The 19,438-nt window shown below is 42.0% G+C and overlaps 1 protein-coding gene across 2 annotated transcripts; it reads left to right on the forward strand.

Annotated features, from left to right (window-relative positions):
• Positions 1-9,439: 9,439 nt before the first annotated feature.
• LOC4329635 (zinc finger transcription factor YY1) lies at positions 9,440-12,873 on the forward strand. Of its 2 annotated transcripts, none has more exons than XM_015772203.3 (6): positions 9,440-9,758; positions 9,882-9,940; positions 11,230-11,429; positions 11,539-11,628; positions 11,928-12,071; positions 12,151-12,873. In XM_015772203.3, exons 1-6 carry the CDS (start codon positions 9,712-9,714, stop codon positions 12,640-12,642), a joined length of 1,032 nt encoding a protein of 343 aa, XP_015627689.1. In that variant the 5' UTR covers positions 9,440-9,711; the 3' UTR covers positions 12,643-12,873. The 2 variants fall into 2 exon arrangements, with proteins under 2 accessions (XP_015627689.1, XP_015627691.1); XM_015772205.3 differs by having other exon boundaries at positions 9,892-9,940.
• The last annotated feature ends 6,565 nt before the right edge of the window (positions 12,874-19,438 follow it).

Below are 19,438 nucleotides of genomic sequence, written 5' to 3' on the forward strand. Positions count from 1 at the left end.
GCTTAACCGCTTGGAGAGATCATGTCGGGCCAAGCAGGGGATGGGATCGATGGTGATAAGGGAGCTAAGATCCCTTATGACTATCCCCCTACATCTACATCTTATGTGAGTACCTATAGCGGCAAAGCTCCATATTTCAGTGGTACGGACTATGCCGCTTGGAAGCATAAGATGAAGATGCATTTGAAGTCTATTAACCCATCTATTTGGAGAATAGTCGAAAAAAGCTATGTTTTGCAGAATCCCGAAGATCCCACCAAGGAGGACGACGAGAACGAGCACAAGAACGCTCAAGCCGCTAATGCAATACTTAGCGCCTTGAGTGGAAGTGAGTTCAACCGTGTGGATGGCATTGAGAGTGCCAAAGTGATTTGGGACACGCTTCGGAACTTGCATGAAGGCACGGATAGTGTTCGTGAGTCCAAGGTGGAGATCCTCAAGGGGCAATTTGAGAGATTTGTGATGTTGGATGGTGAGAGCCCAAGCGACATGTACGACCAGTTGAGCAAGATCGTCAATGAGATCAAGGGACTTGGCTCCAAGGACATGACCAATGATGTTGTGGTCAAGATGATGGTTCGAGCAATCACTCCAAGGAACTCTACCTTGGTGATCATCATTCGTGAGCGTCCGGACTACAAGACTCTCACACCTCGTGATTTTCTCGGACGCATCCTTGCCCATGACATGCTCGTGCAAGAGTCCAAGGATGTCATCCAATACATCAACCAAAGCTCAACCGCAAGCATCAAGAAGGAAGACTTGGCTTTGAAGGCAAAGGAAGAAGAAGAAGAGAACCGCAAGAGCAAGAGCAAGGCGGAGATCGATGATGAAGAGATGGCTCTCTTCGTCAAGAAGTTCGGCAAGTTCATGAGACGAAGCGGCTTCTTCAAGGGAGGTTCTTCCAAGCACTACTCCAACAAGTCAAGTGGAAGACACTCCGCAAGAGTGTGCTACGTGTGCAAAGAGCCCGGGCACTTCATTGCGGATTGCCCCCACCTCAAGGATGGTTCCCACATCAAGGAAGATAAGAAGAAGGGTGAGAAGAAGGATGAGAAGAAGGAGAAGCACAAGCATAGGAAGCGGGAACATTATGGCCAAGCTCACCTTGTGATGATCTTCGGCTCCGACTCCGAGTCAAGCTCAAGTGATGAAGAAGGAGTCGTCGCGTTCGCCGTCAAGCCTTCATCACCACCAAGACTCTTCGACAACTCAAGTGATGAGGATGCTCCCATTTGCCTCATGGCAAAGGAGCCTAAGGTACCTTCTCCTCTCAAGTCATTTAATGTTGATCTTGTTAGTGATGAGGAGGATGAGGTTATGGATGACGAATTGTTTAAATCCATAACTAAGGAATCCCTACCACACTTGAGTGAGTTGCTTAGGAAAATTGAGGACCAATATGCAACACTTGAGAGGCAAGATGTTTTGCTCATTCGTGAGAAAAAGCGGTGTCATGAACTCAAGAGTGAGCTTGCTAAGGAGAGAGAGAAAAATGAGGCATTGGTACAGCTTTACAAGCAAACCAAAGAGTCTCATGCTAATCTTGAGGTGGCGAACGCTCAACTTCAAGAGAGAGTGGATGGCTTGGACAAAGCATACCTCTCTCTTGAAGAGAAGTTCGAAACCTTAAAGAATAGTGTCTCTCTCCCTAGCGAGCCATCTTGTTCAAAAATTGTCCCAAGCGATGAACCATGTGTGAAATGCAAAGATATTGATATTGAAGCTTGTGCTACTAACTCTATTTCTTTGAGTGCTTTGCAAAAGCAAAATGAGAAGCTTATGGGACTCCTTCACAATGGCCTACTTAAGTGCCATATGGGTAGTAAGGCCCTAAAGGAGTACCTAGGCTATCAAAGGGACAACTTCAACCATGAGGGTCTTGGGTATGTTCCTCCACCAAAAGGAAAGGTGGACAAGAGTGTGATGATCAAGAGTCCCTAAGGTCTTAGCAATTTTGTTAAGGCCAAAAGTATCCTTACTAATGATTATGCTTCACATGGTTCTTTTGATGCATCTTATGTTCTTAGGAAGAATGCTAGTGGTTATGTTGTTGCTAAGTATGTAGGCCTAAGGGGCAAGAATATTTCTATCAAGAGAGTACTTTGGGTGCCTAAGGCACTTGTTACTAACATGAGAGGACCCAAGCAAGTATGGGTACCTAAAACTAGAAATTGATCTCTTGTAGGAATATGTCTCCGGTGGAAGAAGTTGGGTGATTGATAGTGGATGCACCAATCACATGACCAGAGAAGAATCAATGTTTTCAACTCTTGATCCAAATGGCACTTCACAAGATAACATAGTCTTCGGGGACGATGAAAAGGGAAAGGTTATGGGATTGGGTAAGATTGCAATCTCTGATCTTTCCATTGCCAACGTTCTCTTGGTAAAATCTCTAAACTACAATCTTTTGTCCGTTTCTCAATTATGTTCTATGGGTTACAATTGTCTTTTTACCGATGTTGATGTGACCGTCTATAGAAGGAATGATTCCTCGGTAGTTTTTAAGGGTGTTCTCAAGGGAGAGCTTTACCTTGTGGATTTTTCCTCAAGTAAAGCCAAACATGAGACATGCTTAGTGGCTAAGTCTAACACGGGGTGGCTTTGGCATTGGAGGCTAGCCCATGTTGGTATGAGGAATCTTTACAAGCTTCTAAAGCACGATCACATCCTTGGACTAACAAATGTTCAATTTGAGAAAGATAGGGTGTGTAGCGCGTGTCAAGCCGGCAAACAAATTGGAGCACATCACCCCGTCAAGAATGTGATGACCACTACAAGACCATTAGAGCTTCTCCACATGGACCTCTTCGGGCCAATTGCTTATCTAAGCATTGGAGGTAACAAATATGGTCTTGTTATTGTTGATGACTTTTCACGCTTCACGTGGGTGTTCTTTTTGCATGACAAGAGTGAGACACAAGCCATCTTCAAGAAGTTTGCAAGAAGAGCACAAAACGAGTTCGACCTCAAGATCAAGAACATTTGAAGCGACAACGGCAAGGAGTTCAAGAACACGTGCATCGAGAGTTTCCATGATGAAGAAGGCATCAAGCACGAGTTCTCGGCTCCATATTCACCTCAACAAAATGGAGTAGCGGAGAGGAAGAATAGGACTCTCATTGAGATGGCGAAGATCATGTTGGATGAGTACAAGACATCGGACCGTTTTTGGGCCGAAGCCGTCAACACCGCATGCCACGCCATCAACCGCCTTTATCTTCACCGCCTTCTTAAGAAGACTCCCTATGAGCTTCTTACCGGTAACAAACCAAATGTCTCTTATTTTCGTGTTTTCGGTAGTAAGTGTTACATTCTTAATAAAAAGGCTAGATCCTCTAAGTTCGCTCCTAAAGTGAATGAGGGATTCTTGCTTGGGTATGGGTCAAATGAATGCACATACCGCGTTTTCAACAAAACCTCCAGTATTGTTGAGATCGCGCGTGATGTGACATTTGACGAAACTAATGGCTCTCAAGTAGAGCAAGTTGAATCACATGTGTTAGGTGAAGAGGAGGATCCGAGCGAAGCAATCAAAAGATTGGCTCTTGGGGACGTACGTCCTAGGGAGCCACAACAAGGAGCCTCTTCCTCAACACAAGTAGAACCACCTACATCAACCCAAGCCGACGATCCCTCTACCTCAAGCTTGAATCAAGGTGAAGAAGACGAGCAAGTTCCACCCTCACCGATCAACTTAGCTCGCCCAAGAATCCACCAAAGTATCCAAAGAGATCATCCCACCGACAACATCTTAGGAGACATCAACAAGGGAGTATCCACTCGTTCTCATATGCAAATTTTTGTGAGCATTACTCGTTTGTGTCTTCTCTTGAACCTCTAAGGGTGGAAGAAGCTCTTAATGATCCGGATTGGGTAATGGCGATGCAAGAGGAGTTGAACAATTTCACCTGGAATGAAGTGTGGACTTTGGTGGAGCGACCTCGGCAAAATGTGATTGGCACAAAGTGGATCTTCCGCAACAAGCAAGACGAGGCCGGGGTCGTAATAAGGAACAAGGTGAGGTTAGTGGCGTAAGGGTTCACCCAAATCGAAGGATTAGTTTTTGGTGAAACTTTTGCGCCGGTAGCTAGACTTGAGTCAATTCGCATATTGTTTGCTTTTGCTACTAACCTCAATTTTAAGCTATATCAAATGGATGTCAAAAGCACCTTTCTCAACAGGCCTATCAACGAGTTGGTATATGTGGAGCAATCACCGGGCTTCGAGGATCCAAAATATCCCAACCACGTGTCCAAGCTCCATAAGGCACTCTACGGGCTTAAGCAAGCCCCTAGAGCTTGGTATGAGTGTCTTCGCAATTTTCTTGTGAAAAACGGCTTTGAGATCGGGAAAGCCGATTCAACTCTTTTTACTAAAAGGCATAATAATGATATTTTTGTGTGCCAAATATATGTCGATGACATTATATTTGGTTCTACTAACAAGTCTTTTAGTGAAGAGTTTAGTAGAATGATGACCAAGCGTTTTGAGATGTCCATGATGGGTGAATTGAAGTTCTTCCTCGGCCTTCAAATCAAGCAACTCAAGGAAGGAACTTTCATTTGCCAAATAAAGTATTTGAAGGACATGCTCAAGAAGTTTGGAATGGAGAATGCGAAGCCAATCCACACTCCCATGCCATCAAATGGCCACCTCGACCTCAATGAGCAAGGTAAAGACGTCGACCAAAAGGTATACTGTTCCATCATTGGCTCACTCCTTTATCTTTGTGCATCTAGGCCCGATATTATGCTTTGTGTGTGCATGTGTGCAAGATTTCAAGCCGCTCCGAAGGAGTGTCACTTTGTGGCCGTGAAGAGAATTCTTAGATACTTAGTGCACACTCCTAACCTTAGTCTTTGGTATCCTAAGGGAGCGAGGTTTGATCTCATTGGCTACGCCGATGCGGATTATGCCGGGTGCAAAGTGGATAGGAAAAGCACATCGAGTACTTGCCAATTCTTAGGTAGGTCCCTTGTTTCTTGGTCTTCCAAGAAGCAAAACTCCGTCGCCCTATCCACTGCCAAAGCGGAATATGTTTCGGCGGGGAGTTGTTGTGCTCAACTTCTTTGGATGAAGCAAACCTTGAGAGACTATGGCCTAAATGTGTCCAAAATCCCACTCCTATGTGACAATGAGAGCGCCATTAAGATAGCTAATAACCCCGTCCAACATTCCCGAACCAAACACATAGATATTCGCCATCATTTCTTGAGAGACCATTCCACAAGAGGCGACATAGATATCCAACATGTGAGAACCGACAAACAATTGGCGGATATGTTCACCAAGCCTCTAGATGAAGCTAGGTTTTGTGAGTTGAGAAGTGAACTCAATATCTTGGATTCTCGAAACGTAGCTTGATCTTTTGCATACATTTGTTTTTGGTTTCTAGTATAGGTTACTTTACTCCTTGTGATAAAATGAACATTCAATTCATGGATGGACACTAGTCACATTTTTGTGGATATTTTGAATCTATGTGTATGGGGATCTCATTTTTCAATGAATGTTGGTCCTAACACAATTTGCAATAGATTCGCACATTCCCTCTTTCGAGGGTGAATCATCTTGTCTCATGGTAATTCACTCTCATTTGATCTTTGGATCATCCATTTGTCTTGTGGCTATTGTTTTGTGTGGTTTATTGCGTGCTAGCCATAAGCTCAAATGGGGCCTAAATGTTCGACCATTCTTTTCACTCCATCTCCTATCAAAGGTTTGCAAATTGCTTTCATCAAAATTCCCGGTGCAAATTCCCTTGAAAAAAATTGTTTTGGAAGTTCCGAAAATCCCTTTTATTGCACTCCAACGGGCAGATTTGTGATGTGGGTATAAATACCCACCTCCCCTCACTTGTGAGGGCTGCTGGTTCCATTCCAATTATTTGTGCCATTGGCTTGCTCTCTCTCTCTCTCTAGTTCATTTGAGCCTTGCTTCCTCGATTCATCTCTCCACCCGTGTTTGATTTGGATTTGGTGTGTGTGTGAGAGTGTGGATTCGAGTTTGTGTGGGTGGTTCTTGTGGTCTTTGTGAAGATTTGTGAGCACTTGCATCATCTCTGGGAGTTCTTTGCATCATCTTTTACTCTTGGAGGTTGAGGACTCCTAGACGGCTAGGTGTCACTCCCGAGCCACCGATCTACTTGTGGTTGGCCGGGAGAAGTTTGTGAAGGTCGGATCTCGCCTCCGCAAGGGAAGAGATACCTCTTAGTGGAAGGAGGAGTGCTTAGTGCAACCTCTTGAGGAAAGAGTTAGCTAAGACCCGGCTCTTAGTGAGCTCCTCAACGGAGAGTAGAATCCCCTCAAGGATTTGAACTCCGGGAACAAGTTTGCAAGCTTCACCTTGGTGATATCTCTTCATCCCTCTCCTCTAACTTTGCTTGCTTGTGCCGCTATTGGTCTAGTTGCTGTATGTGCCTTGGATTACATGTGGTAGACTTCTAGATCTAGATACTTCTTTTTGTGTGCGCTGCTAGCTCTGTGCATTTTCGGAAGTTCCGAAAATTCCCAGCCTAGTTCCGAAAATTACTGCTTCTACTTTACTTAAGTTTTTAAATTAGCCTATTCACCCCCCCTCTAGGCCTAATTGACCTTTTCACTTTATCCTGATATCTTTAGTTTTGTTTTGTAGCTAGCATATACGTGGGTTTATATCAGCTATTTCTTTTTTTTATTTATCACTCATGTGTCACACATCAATTTCTTTTCTTTCATTTATCACTCCTTTGTCACATCATAATAGAACCACCTATTTCTTCATTTTGGTTTTCTATCTTGCTCTTAGAGATCGTCGGACCATAGCATACTTATGTTATATTTAAATATACCACATAGTTTTCATCCATCTAGTACTCATCCATTGCACCATGATTTGATCACTTCCATCATCATCTCTCCACGTTCTATTTATTCTCAAAGGTCATTAGTTGTTCGAGCTATTTATTCATATAATCTATTTCTTTCTATTTATTTATCACTTCTTCACCGTACCATAGTTGAACCACTTTTCTTTTCTTTTCAATATTTTATCTTATTATTACATATCATCGAGCCATACCAAACGTGCGTTAGATTTAGATTAGTATATCTTTTCATATTCATCACTCCTCCATGATTTAACCACTTGCATCCTCATTCCATATTTTATCCATTTTTAGATATTGTCAAACCTTCAGGCAATTACATGGCCTTATATCATCTATCCCTTTTGATTCATTTGTCACTCATTCATCATACTAGAGTTGAATCTCCTATATCTTCTTTTTAATATGTTATCTTATTCTTTCAGGTCATCAGATCATATCACACTTACATTAGATTTAGATCTGCTATATCTTTTCGTTCAGTTATCACTCCTTCGTCACATTATGATATGATTTGAATACTTTTCTCTTATTCCATGTTTTATTTATTCTTAGAGGCCATCAAACCTTTGAGCACTTACATGAGCTTATTTCTTATATTTTTCTCTTATTCATTATCGCTCCCTCATCATACCATAGTTTGGTTATTTGGTTTATCGTTCTATGTTCTATACTATTCTTAGAGGTCGTTAAATATCATGACATTTATGTTTGGGTGGTCAGACTGGGTAGCCCGACTGTCAGACTGGTAGACTTCGAGGGAGAGTCGGTTTCGGGTTATTTTCGTGGAATTTCTAGATTGCTTCATGTTTATGACTTTCAGATGGTTCCTATTCGTATATGATACTATTGTGTGCTGATGTGAGTCAAGTTGGTGCGAACTTGTACTCGAATATGGAGGAGTATAACCGATGATAGATCAGGACTAGGCTTAGGAGAAGTTGAGGTCCAGACGGTCAAAGATATCATGTGGGATGCTCGGACTAGAGAACAATGCATATGGAGGTTAAGGTTTCCATATGGCATACACATGGTGTTGTGCGCGTATGGAAAAATGAGTCAAATTTGATTGGAGTCTAAGTTTAGGAATATTGGAGTGTGGAATTCTATGGGGATGTTGTTTCCCTGTTTTGGTATGTTTCCTATGTGATTAGAAGTCTTAGTTCTAGTTGGATTCGTGGCTAGAGACAACCACATTATGGGTATAAATAGAAGATGGCTTGAGGCTAGGAGAGATCATCTTTTGGAGAGAAAAATTAGGGTTTGCTTCGATGTTTCAATCCTAGTTTGTGAGTTGAGAGAGGAGTGATTTAGATGCACTTTGTAAACACATATTGATGCAATAAAGTTAATCTACTTTCAAGAGTTTCGTTGATACGCTTTTTTCTGGATTCCGACAATCAGACCGACATTTAATGAGTGGTTTAACCAGCGGGACCGACATTTAACGAGCGGTCTAACCAACGGGTAGTCCAATAGGTGTCAAGGAGGTAGTCAGACTAGTGACGTGCAAAAGTGTAATAGCCCTCCCTCCAGAATAGCATAGCCATCCCATTCGACGGACGAGCCCACTTACACATACCACCCCACTTACACTTTCATCCTTGTTTCGTGTAAAAGGTAAACCCAGGAGTGGCATGGTTGGAGGGAAGAGGATTTATAAGTTGGTTCCAACTTTGCTAACTAAACAAGCACATATCTCTCATGGGCAACACAGGCCAAATCCTAATTGGACCAGGATGTCACATACCCCCACCCCCCGCCACATAGGCCAAATCCTAATTAGGCCAGGATATCACATATACCCCCTTCAAAGGACCCGATGTCCTCATCGGCCCAACTTATCCAGGGGCGGGCCCACTATAATTCGTGGGTATTCAAATGAATACCCAAGATTTTTGAACAAAAAATACATATATGAAGTATATATTCCATATATGTATATATAGGAAAAAAGAAAAATACCTATACCCATTCAAAACTTAAAAGAAGCCCAAACTGAACCCTCCCACCACCCACCATTTTAGGTCCATTGACCCAATAGCAAATAAAAGCCCACATTTCTAACCCTATTTCTTCTCCTCACCTCCCCTTCCCATCCCAACCGGCCAACCCTCCCCACCCCAGCCGCCGGCCGCCAGGCGCCCTGCCCAGGCCGACGTGCACGCGCCGGTGCCTTGCGCCGTCACCGTGCCAGCCCAGCCGCCTGCGCGCAAACTTTTATTTCTGCTAAAAGTTTTGGTTTTTTTAATGTTCCTACCGTTCACTATTCTCTGATATGCTTGTTTTTTTTATATTCAAGCATATAACTCGGTGCTAAGCTCGAGGTTCAGTTTTGACTATAGTTTTAAACACGGTTTAATTATAAAATAAATTTTGTGAGAGGATCAGAACGTCAGATTTTCAGTACTTCCCTCTGCTCCGCATTCCGTCTCGGCTCAACTGCCCTCGAGGCCAAGCAAAAGCCCCCGTCGCTCTTGACTCTCTCTCTCTCTCTCTCGCTCGCGACAAGCAGCATGTCCCCACACGCGCACAACAATCGCAACCGCAAGCCACCTTGCTCTGCTTGCTACTCTCGTTGTTGGCGCGGCGCGGCCCGGCCTTGGGGGGGGATGGATGGGGATGTGGCTGGGGTGGGAGTGGGAGCAGCCATAGATTTCCTCCTCCTCCTCCTCCCTTAGCCGCCACCACCACCTCCCTCCACCACCATGCCGTCACCATCCCAGCCGTCCTCCTCCTCCTCCCCCAAGCTTCTCAACCCTAGCCGCAACGCAAACCCTCCACTCCTCCTCTCCCCTTAGCCCCCCCCTAACGCCGCCGCAAATTAACCGACGTCGACGATGATGCAGACTGCCGGGCGCCGCCGCCACCGATGGGTCAAGGAGTGGTCCGTTCCTCTTTCCTCCTCGAATTCCAATCCCTTCTTCTAATGGGAGAGAGCTTCTTGTTGGTTTGATTCGGATTCGGATCTGATCTCTCGTCCGCGCCACGCGCTTATACATGTTGTTAGGGTTCCGCAGGATCTGGTCGTCGCCGGTGGCCCATGCGCGCTCTACAAATGGGTGCGAGGTACGCCCCGCCCTCTTCAATTTTTTGCTTTGCCTCCCCGCCCTGTTACTACTTTGCTATGTGCGGTTTATCGTCCGTATGCTCGCGCGTGATGTTATCATGCGCGATGGGATCCCTTGCAGTTGCCGGCTGCTTGAATTCCATGGGAGGTTGGTTTATCAGAGAGGACCTGTTTAGGCATTTTTTTTCTGAATTGGCCCCTCCCCTGGCTAGCTTTACCGCAGGGGAGCTATGCGATTTGCTTGGCCTGTGACTTTGTGACAGCTTTGACGGTAATTAGTACGCGTTCTAAACAGCTAATGGATGTATGGATTATTTGTGCAACGCTCTTGGAAGTACGATTTCTTAAAAAAAAAAAAGAAGCTCTTGGAAGTACAATTTGTTTTTAAAAAAAAGCTTTCTACATCAGCATTGTTTAGATAAGTTTTTCTAAGCTTTTTGCTAGCTTTATACTCCCTCCATTTACTTTTGATAGGCATATTTCCAAATCTGAAAATTTTATTTTTCATAAGCATATTTCAATCCAACAACCTATCCTCTTAATGACTTTCTCAGATTTAATGCGTGACTCTCCATTCTTCCACACAAGATTGACTACATGGGCATCGAGAAATGTAAATATTAATGAATCGCTTGTTTACGAGGAATAACTAGTAGCATGCTTAAATGGATGATAAGTAGAATTACTTATCTTTGGTCTGTGTACCAAGATGAAATATGACCATCAAAAGTAGATGGAGTGAGTAATATTTAATCCATCCATATGAGCAATTTTCCTCTGTCTGTCTATGATCTATCCAATCACCCAGTTAAAACGCGCCCTTAGTTCGCTTTCGGTTTTCATGCTGTCCGTTCATTACTGTATGGCATAAGCATTGCAGTCCAAGTACCTGGGACTGCGAGGCACAGGTGTAGTCCTTTTGACTTTTGGAATAGTGAGATTTACTATGTTTTTTTTATCATTTCCAAATTTCAGACCCTATAAACCAATTTGTTCTAGTAAATAAATAACTTGATCTGAGATAAATGTAGCGAACAATTGAAATTTTGTCAAACGTTTTTTTAGCGAGTTACAAGTATATCTTTTGACCAATATCCCATGCCTTTGCAGTCTGCACTACATCTGAGCTTCACTTCGACATATTTATGAGCAGTGTAGAGTTCTCATTCGGCATGTCCAACCAATAAGGATACTAAACTAGTTGAATTCATTTGTTGGGCTTGGGCATGCCTTTTGTTCTGTGAACTACCCTTTCAGCTGTTAATATTTTCACCTTATTTCTTTACAGAGGATAGGTTGTCAGCTCTCAAATCCAGGGACAAGGAACAAGAAGCAGAACTGGCAAAACCTGAACCAACCACCGAGGTTCTCTTCCTGTGCAGCTATGAGGGCTGCGGGAAAACTTTTGTTGATGCAGGGGCTCTTAGGAAACATGCTCATGTTCACGGGGAGAGGCAGTATGTGTGTCACTATGCCGGTTGCGACAAGGTACTGCCTGTAATCTTTCTTGCCTGCGTTGGCCTTTCTGGATCACTATGGCATTGCTGCTTCTGGGTTGTTCGCTAATGTTATTTTCTTTTTGAATCTGACTTTGCAGAAATTTTTAGACAGCTCTAAGCTGAAGAGGCATTTTCTTATTCATACAGGAGAGAAGAACTTTGTCTGCCCTCATGAAGGCTGTGGAAAGGTAATTAATATGATCTCTCCATTGTAAACTTTGTCATTCATTTCTATTCCTTGACTGCATTTTCCGTACGATGCATAAATTTCAAATACATGTTAAATAGTCCATATGGAGTGGCATATCAACACTTATTCCCTTTCTCTAATAGTATTGAGTTTTTTTGGGCCATGCTTGGATATGGTCAAACATTCTAATTATGGAATAAACCCCCCACCCCCTTTGGCATTATCGGTAATTGTTGCTGTTAATTTGTTAGGTTTTGGTATGTTTCTTGTTAACATATTTGGTCCTGGTTATTGCAGGCTTTCTCATTGGATTTTAATTTAAAGGCACACATGAAAACACATTCTGTGGATAACTATCATGTGTGCAAGTACCCAGAATGTGCTCGAAGGTTTACACAGGAATCAAAATTAAGGGCTCATATCAAGCAACAGCATGAAAAGGTAAGATCTAATTATACCTCCAGATTTGTGCTTAGGAAGGAACCAGTTCTGACCACTTACTTTCATAACACTGATATAGGGTGGTCTCCAGAATCCAGGTGGGTCTGCAACAAACCGCAGTGGTCTAGCAGACCACTCCCATAATAGTCACACACCGAAACCGTCAGCAGCTCCACCCACTCCCTCAGCTGATCGCCCATACGTCTGTCCTTATGATGGTTGTGCCAAGGCATACATTCATGAGTACAAACTTAACCTCCATCTGAAGAAAGAGCACCCTAATCACTACCAGGATGCCGGTGCTCAAGCCGCCTCTTCGAAGATGTCGAAGCGAAGAAGCAAGCCCTCCTTGACGGCCAAGATGCCACTGCCCAAGGTCCCTAAGCGCAGGGGTTACACAGAGCCATACCAACCTCCTGTTAGTGTTGTCGAAGAGCACCAGTGGCCGAGGAATGTGCTGTACGAGGACGATAGCGAGGAGACTGAGGAAGAGGGAGATAATGTTGGGGACGGGGCGAGGTACAGAGCTGCTAGCAGCGACGACGATGAGGAGACTGAGGACGAAGAATGAGCTGCTCAGATCAGTCGTTTTTTCATCCAGTGCTTGTGCATATGATTTACAAAATCTTAGCTTTTGGGTTATAGTTTTGCATACATGTACAATATTCAAAATAAGGCTGGGTAGTTGGTCAGAATTGAGAATTACCCCCCTTCCTTCTGAATTATGCAGGTTGGTAATGTTGGGCTGCTCCCATTAATCAAATTCAAAAGGACAATCACAGAATACAATCATTGTTTGCAACCTTTTATGCTTTCACCTGCTTTTTTCAAGAGGTATTGGACCAAACTAACAATGCTTCGATGTGCTTACCAATGTTGAAGAATCACAGCTTTCTTCCACCTGACACGGCCGTGGTAATTCAACCTTTGCCGTGCATACGTGCAATGCAATGCCGTTCGGACACGGTGGTTTCGGCCCACAGCTATTATTTATGTCTGTTTGTGCTGGCTTTGAGCCCACTATTTTAAATTGAGGATTGGACCCATTGAATCCAGTAGAAACTATACTTTCTATATAGGTTATACAATTATTATAAGTTAAAGCTCAACATACAAGTATATCAACTCATCATCATTAGCTATTACTTCCTCCGTTTCACAATGTAAGTAGCATTTCCCATATATAAGTAGCATTTCCCATATATGAATGTGGAAAATGCTAGAATGACTTACATTATGAAATGGAAGGAGTACTTTCTCCGTCTAAAAATATAGCAACTTAGTATGGGATTTGACTCAACTTAAGACAATGAATTTTTATGGGTCAAATCTCATCCTAGATTACAAAATTTTAGAACAGATGTAGTAGCATCTTAAATTTTGTACAAGCATGACACGTTATCTTCTCCCTACGTCATTTTCATAATGTTTCAATATTCAATATCGTGCAATATTTCACGTATACCCATCATAAATTCCAAAGCAAAGCAGGTGTATCACCTAATTTTAACATAAGGTTCAGCCTAACGAAAAGTTTTCTTCTGTTTCTCTTCTCGAGTTTATGTGTTTCTCAAATTTCATTTTTTTTTCTGCAGTCTAATCAGGCACTAGTTATTTCTGTATTATTTACAATCCTTTGTTTTTTTTTCTATTCCTTCATTTTCTTTCTCAAACTTGCATTTGAAAGCGGTTATCGGTCCGGGGCGGAGACACATAATTAGGGATTGAACATCAGGCTTGTTTCCTTTAATCCCTTGTAAATCCTTTAAAAAATCATGAAAAGTTTTGAGGATTCAACAAATTGCATTGGTTGAGGTCTTTATTGATTGATTCAGTCCTAGTATTTTTTGTAAATTCCTAGCTCCCGTCAATGTATCGGTCCAGTGCTTAATTATGCTTCTAACCTGTCGGCAGTGTGCCCGATTCGGTGCAAGTTCTTTGCCTTTGCTTATGTTGACTCCTACCGCGTCGTAAGGTCACTTTGATTCGTGCCAACTGCCAAAGTGTTGACCACGATGTACTAGAGAATAGTACTACTACAGTGGTATTTTATTGTACACAACCGAAGCTGGGGGCTGCAGCGTGCAGTCAAGTTGGGGAAATTCTTTTTCTTCGATTATCACATCGGATATACAGATACACATTTAAAGTATTAAACGTAGGCTAATAATAAAATAAATTACAGATTCCACTAGAAAACTGTGAGACGAATTTATTAAGTCTAATTAATCCGTCGTTAGTAAATGTTTACTGTCCACATTGTCAAATTATAGCGTAATTAGCTTAAAAGATTCGTCTCGCAATTTACACGCAATATATGTAATTATTTTTTTCCTACATTTAACACTCCATGCATGTGTCCAAACATTCAATGTGACAGCGTGAAAATTTTTGTTTTGGGAACTAAACAGGGCCTGAGCCATTGATCAGCGCCGAACAGGAGGGTTCCCGAGTTCCGACAACTCGCATTAGGCCTTGTTTAGTTGGGAAAAATTTTAGGTTTGGTTGTCACATCGGATTATACGTAGACACATTTAAAGTATTAAACGTAGTCTAATAACAAAACAAATTACATATTCTGCCAGAAAACTGCGAGACAAATATATTAAGCCTAATTAATCTATCATTAGTAAATGTTTACTGTAGCATCACATTATCAAATCATGGTTCAATTAAGCTTAAAAGATTCGTCTCGCAATTTACACGCAAATATGTGTAATTGATTTTTTTCCCTACATTTAATATTTTATGTATGCGTTTGATGTGACAACGTAAAATTTTTGTTTTATGAACTATACAGGGCCTGGCATGATCATGATCGCGTCGTTAAGCTCACCGATCCCAAGATAGCCACGAAGACAAGGCGAAGGTTCCAACAGCGCGTTGGTTGGAAACGGTAATAAAGAAACCCACGTCGTTCCTGCAATACCCTCACACTCTCCTTCCTTTTTCTTTAGGACTACTCATGGTCGGGGATGAATTAAGCAGTGATAGCGTATTATGACCAATGCAGTTAAAATAACGACTACAACTTTAGCAGTGATAGCATATTATGACCGTTGGATCGATGCAGCCAACAGCTTGGATCTACTCTGCCATCCCCTGCATAGTATACGCTACAGTGATTCGTGAACAGTATTTTCTGATGATCTGAGCCGCTGTTTTTGATCCATCGGCTACCTTGCAACTACTAAAGTTGCAGTGATAGTAACAACTGCACTGGATCTCAATCCGTCGGAGATGCCATGGTAGTTTTTTTTTCTTTATAAACACAGAACATAGACAACGCACAACACGACACACTTATTTATATGAACATACACACGCATATCCAGATATATCTTGATTCATTATACTAAGAGGGGACACATTCTAAGTTGGCTTTTTTTTTATTGGATGGAGTACATTCATCCTAATTCATAACTTAGTTGAAGGTCCCGTTTGGTAGGACTCCAAACTCCTACTCCAATAGAATCTAGCTCCTGTTGGAGGTTGGAGACCTGTTGAAAAATGTTTGGCTAGCTTTTAGCTCTAGATCTAAAAAAATTAAAAAAAAATAGAATCCCCACCAACGGTCGTGCGCCACCAGCGCGTCCTCCCCACTCGCGCCAGCTGCTCGCACTGCTCGCCTGCCCCCGTCGGAGCATCGCCGTTGGCTTGCCGTCTGTGCTCGCCCATGGGAGGTGAAGTTTCAAGAGGGATAGAGAGGGGTGAGGAGGTGAGTTTTGGGTAGTTCTGTAGCGTTTGTGTGTAAATATGCTAAAAAAAATTGAAGGCAGTGGGTCTTTTGGGTTGGAATGGAGCTATGGAGCAATAAAAACCCAGCTCCACCTCGTAGTCCATATTTAAGGAGTAGCTCTGCTAACTTCACTCCTAAAAACATAGGATCTAAACCATTTGGCACAACTCCGGCTTAAAGCTGGAGTTAAGAGCTAGAGTTGTGCCAAACATGCCGAAAATGTGCTCTCTCTCTCTCTCTCCTCTCATTAACCCATATCACTCAACTGTTTTGTACTTAGATGATTATTTACGGTCCAAATTATCCACTTATTTTCTTCTTTTATTAAGTCATATCACCTCAATTGTTTTTAGCTCTTAGATGATTAATCTATGATCCAAACTATCTCCCTCCTTTTCTTCTCTCATAAAACTACATCAACTTACTTTTACATTTGAATCATTATTTTATATACTATTTAAATTTAAATTATTATAAACCACATAAACTTACGCAAGATTATATTATCTAGCTATCTTACACAATATTTTTACTCGGTGTTATCATATTAAACTTTTGCAGCAACGCGCGAGGTTCACCTAGTTATACTTGTAGCAAAATCATCTTGATTAATGATCTATTGAGTAGTGTTTTATAGTTAAATGGAAAGAAATGTGAGAGGATGGTTTTATACTCTTATGACATAAGAAGGCTTAATCCATCCTTTGGTGAAGAGAACAATATGAAAGACATATTATTCTCTTCAATACCAAACAGAAGTACATGACACACAATTGACTTTTTTTTTCTCAAACTATGATAAGCAATATTTATCAATCACTTAGAAGAATACCATTGGATCCACCGTCAAAAGTACTTTGGGCAATGCCCAGTATGTATATTCAATCGCTATTGGCCGACTATAATATAATCAACCACAACGAAAAAGGTTTTTATCCTCGCAAAAAATGGTTTTATTTGATTATATTTATATTTGTGTTATTACCGCTATAATAAAATCAGTGAACAATTCACTACAAGAAGAATGATGAAGTACATGCTCTTTCTTTGCAAGTGCACTGTGCACATAAATAGCTAGGTGCCCAATAATCCTCCTATGGTCATGAATAATGTTGGTACCATTAAGATGACAAAAAAAAACATGGATCGGCCGTTATATATTGAGCAAAATGGCCAGAATGGAAAAGGACCTTTTATATATTGTCTTGCGTGATGAAATGGCACGAGGTATCGACAAGTATTCTATTAATATAATAATGAAGAACAAATCTTAAAAATCTAAAAGTGACATTTTTAACAAAAAGTGAAATACCATGTAGGGACACTGGAAAAAGAAAACTATACAAGTAGATACGAACAATCAACTGTACAATGAAAAAAGTTGAAAAATACTCTAGTACTATAACAACGAGTTTGATGAAAACACAAAATATCCACAATTCAAGAAATATTCAAAGGATAAAGTAAAAGGAAAAAAAAGGAAAAATGCTATTTATTTGTAGTATAAGTTTACTACATGTAACCTTTGTCACACTATATCACATAGGCAGCTATTTAATTACCAATAGAAATTATACTATTCTATATTTTGTTAATCCATTTACATAAATACTACACGTCTAATGTTCTACTTAAATACCTACCACACTTGCACAAAACTTCTTATATAACTTATCAATATTCATTACTTACCCTGTCTCAAAATATAGCTACCTAATATAGAATGTGACATTATCTACACTACTAGAAAACTGATCTTTACTCGGTCGCCCCAAAACCACAATAGTCCCGGTTACAAAAAGAACCGGGACTAAAGATCCTCTTTAGTCCCGGTTTAAAATCCCACAGCCATTCTACGATCTTTAGTCCCGGTAACACCAACCGGGACTAAAGATAGTCCCGGTTCATCCCCTGTCAGTCCCTTGTCAGAGGGGCGGGGATCTTTAGTCCCGGTTGGTGTCACAAACCGGGACTAAAGATCATCACTTTAGTCCCGGTTGGGATCTTCTAGATCTTTACTCCAAATCATGCGTAGTATATAATCCATATTCCCTATCCACTCACCAACAACCGGCCTCTTCTCTCCTCAGATGCATCACCCTTTCCTCTTCCTCCTCCCATCCCGGCCTTCTCCTCCCCCTCCTCCCCTCCCATCCGACTCCTCCCTTCCCATCCGATCTCTCCTCAGATCCATCTCCCTCTCCTCCTCCTCCCCTTCCTCCTCCCATCCCGGCCCTCTCCTCCCCCTCCTCCCCTTCTTCCTCCCATCCCGGCAAGGGCCGCCTCCTCCCTTCCCGTGCCCAGCAGGACCGCACGCGGCAGGCAGCCGGCGGGGCCGCACGCAGCAGGCGCCGCGCAAGGCCGAGTAGCGAGCGGCGGCAGGTGGCGCTACCGGCATCCATTATTTCTTTTCTATTTTTTTACAATTTGTGATTCACTGAGATGTATAATTTTGTGATTTGTTGTATGGATCTGAGATGTATAATATGTGATGTATTTGATTTGTGTGTAATTTTTTTTTTAAGATTTGTGATGTATTTGATTTGTGTGTACAAGTAACTTAAGATTTGTGATGTGAATATTTTGGGATGTTATTTTGATTTGGGGTTTGATTTGGATATGCATCCCACTCGATTTGAGAGGAAATATAGGGATTAAACTCTGGCTAAAAAACAATGAAAAAAAGAAAAGGAGACCTAATGGAACTGCCGCTACCCTCTCTTTAGTCCCGTTTAGTCCCGGTTGGTGTTACCAACCGGGATTAAAGATCCATCTTTAGTCCCGGTTATTTCAACCGGGACTAAAGATCTTTAGGCCCATCTTTAGTCCCGGTTGGAAAACCGGGACTAAAGGGGGTTGCCAACCGGGAGTATAAATGGTTTCTCCACCAGTGCTACCACTACGAAGCTGTCCAGATTTGTTGTACTACCTCCTATCCAGATTCGTAGGACTAGATAATATCACATCCTATACTAGGTAGTTACATTTTGGGACGGAGAAAGTAATATGTTTACTAATCGACCCCTCCGTAAGACATTGCACGTTTTATAAGGCTGAGTTCTTTCTCATAGGTTCCCAACTCCACTCTCTCGTTTTCCGCGCGCACGCTTTTCAAACTACTAAACGGTGCGTTTTTACAAAAAAAATTCTATATGAAAGTTACTTTTTTTAAAAAAATCAAATTAATCTATTTTTTTTTAAAAAAATACTAATACTTAATTAACCACGCGCTAATAGACCCCTCGTGCATAGGACATGTGTTCCTAACCGAAACTAGCGAACACAGCCTTAGGCCCTATTTGGGGGAGCTTGTCCCAGCTGCAGCTTTTTACAAAAGCTGCTTCTGCTAGAAGCTACCCCAAACAATGCACAGCTTCTGAGAATATGTAGTTACAGATTCTAAAAAATGAACTAAGAAACCAGAAGCTGGAGAAGCTGGGTTTCAGGGCTTTTCCAGATTTTTAGAAACTGGCTGTCAAACAACTGCTTCTCAAAATCTAAAGTTCCACAAACAGGCCCTTACCCTCAACCGGCGAGAGGTGCCTCTCCTCAAAACCTCCTCAACCCCATCAACCATCTCGCTCCTCCATGCAGGAAGTCAGCAACACCAGTTGATGACACCAACACA

The sequence above is a fragment of the Oryza sativa genome, chromosome 2, assembly GCF_034140825.1.
Source record: "Oryza sativa Japonica Group chromosome 2, ASM3414082v1".
Classification (NCBI taxonomy): domain Eukaryota; kingdom Viridiplantae; phylum Streptophyta; class Magnoliopsida; order Poales; family Poaceae; genus Oryza; species Oryza sativa.

What these genes read in the sequence shown, in the direction of transcription:
- LOC4329635 (XM_015772203.3), top strand. Translation starts at nt 9,712, where the DNA reads ATGATGCAGACTGCCGGGCGCCGCCGCCACCGATGGGTCAAGGAGTG. An exon ending in GCTCTACAAATGGGTGCGAG is followed by an intron (nt 9,941 to 11,229) that starts GTACGCCCCGCC and finishes ATTTCTTTACAG; the next exon opens with AGGATAGGTTGTCAGCTCTC. An exon ending in ACTATGCCGGTTGCGACAAG is followed by an intron (nt 11,430 to 11,538) that starts GTACTGCCTGTA and finishes CTGACTTTGCAG; the next exon opens with AAATTTTTAGACAGCTCTAA.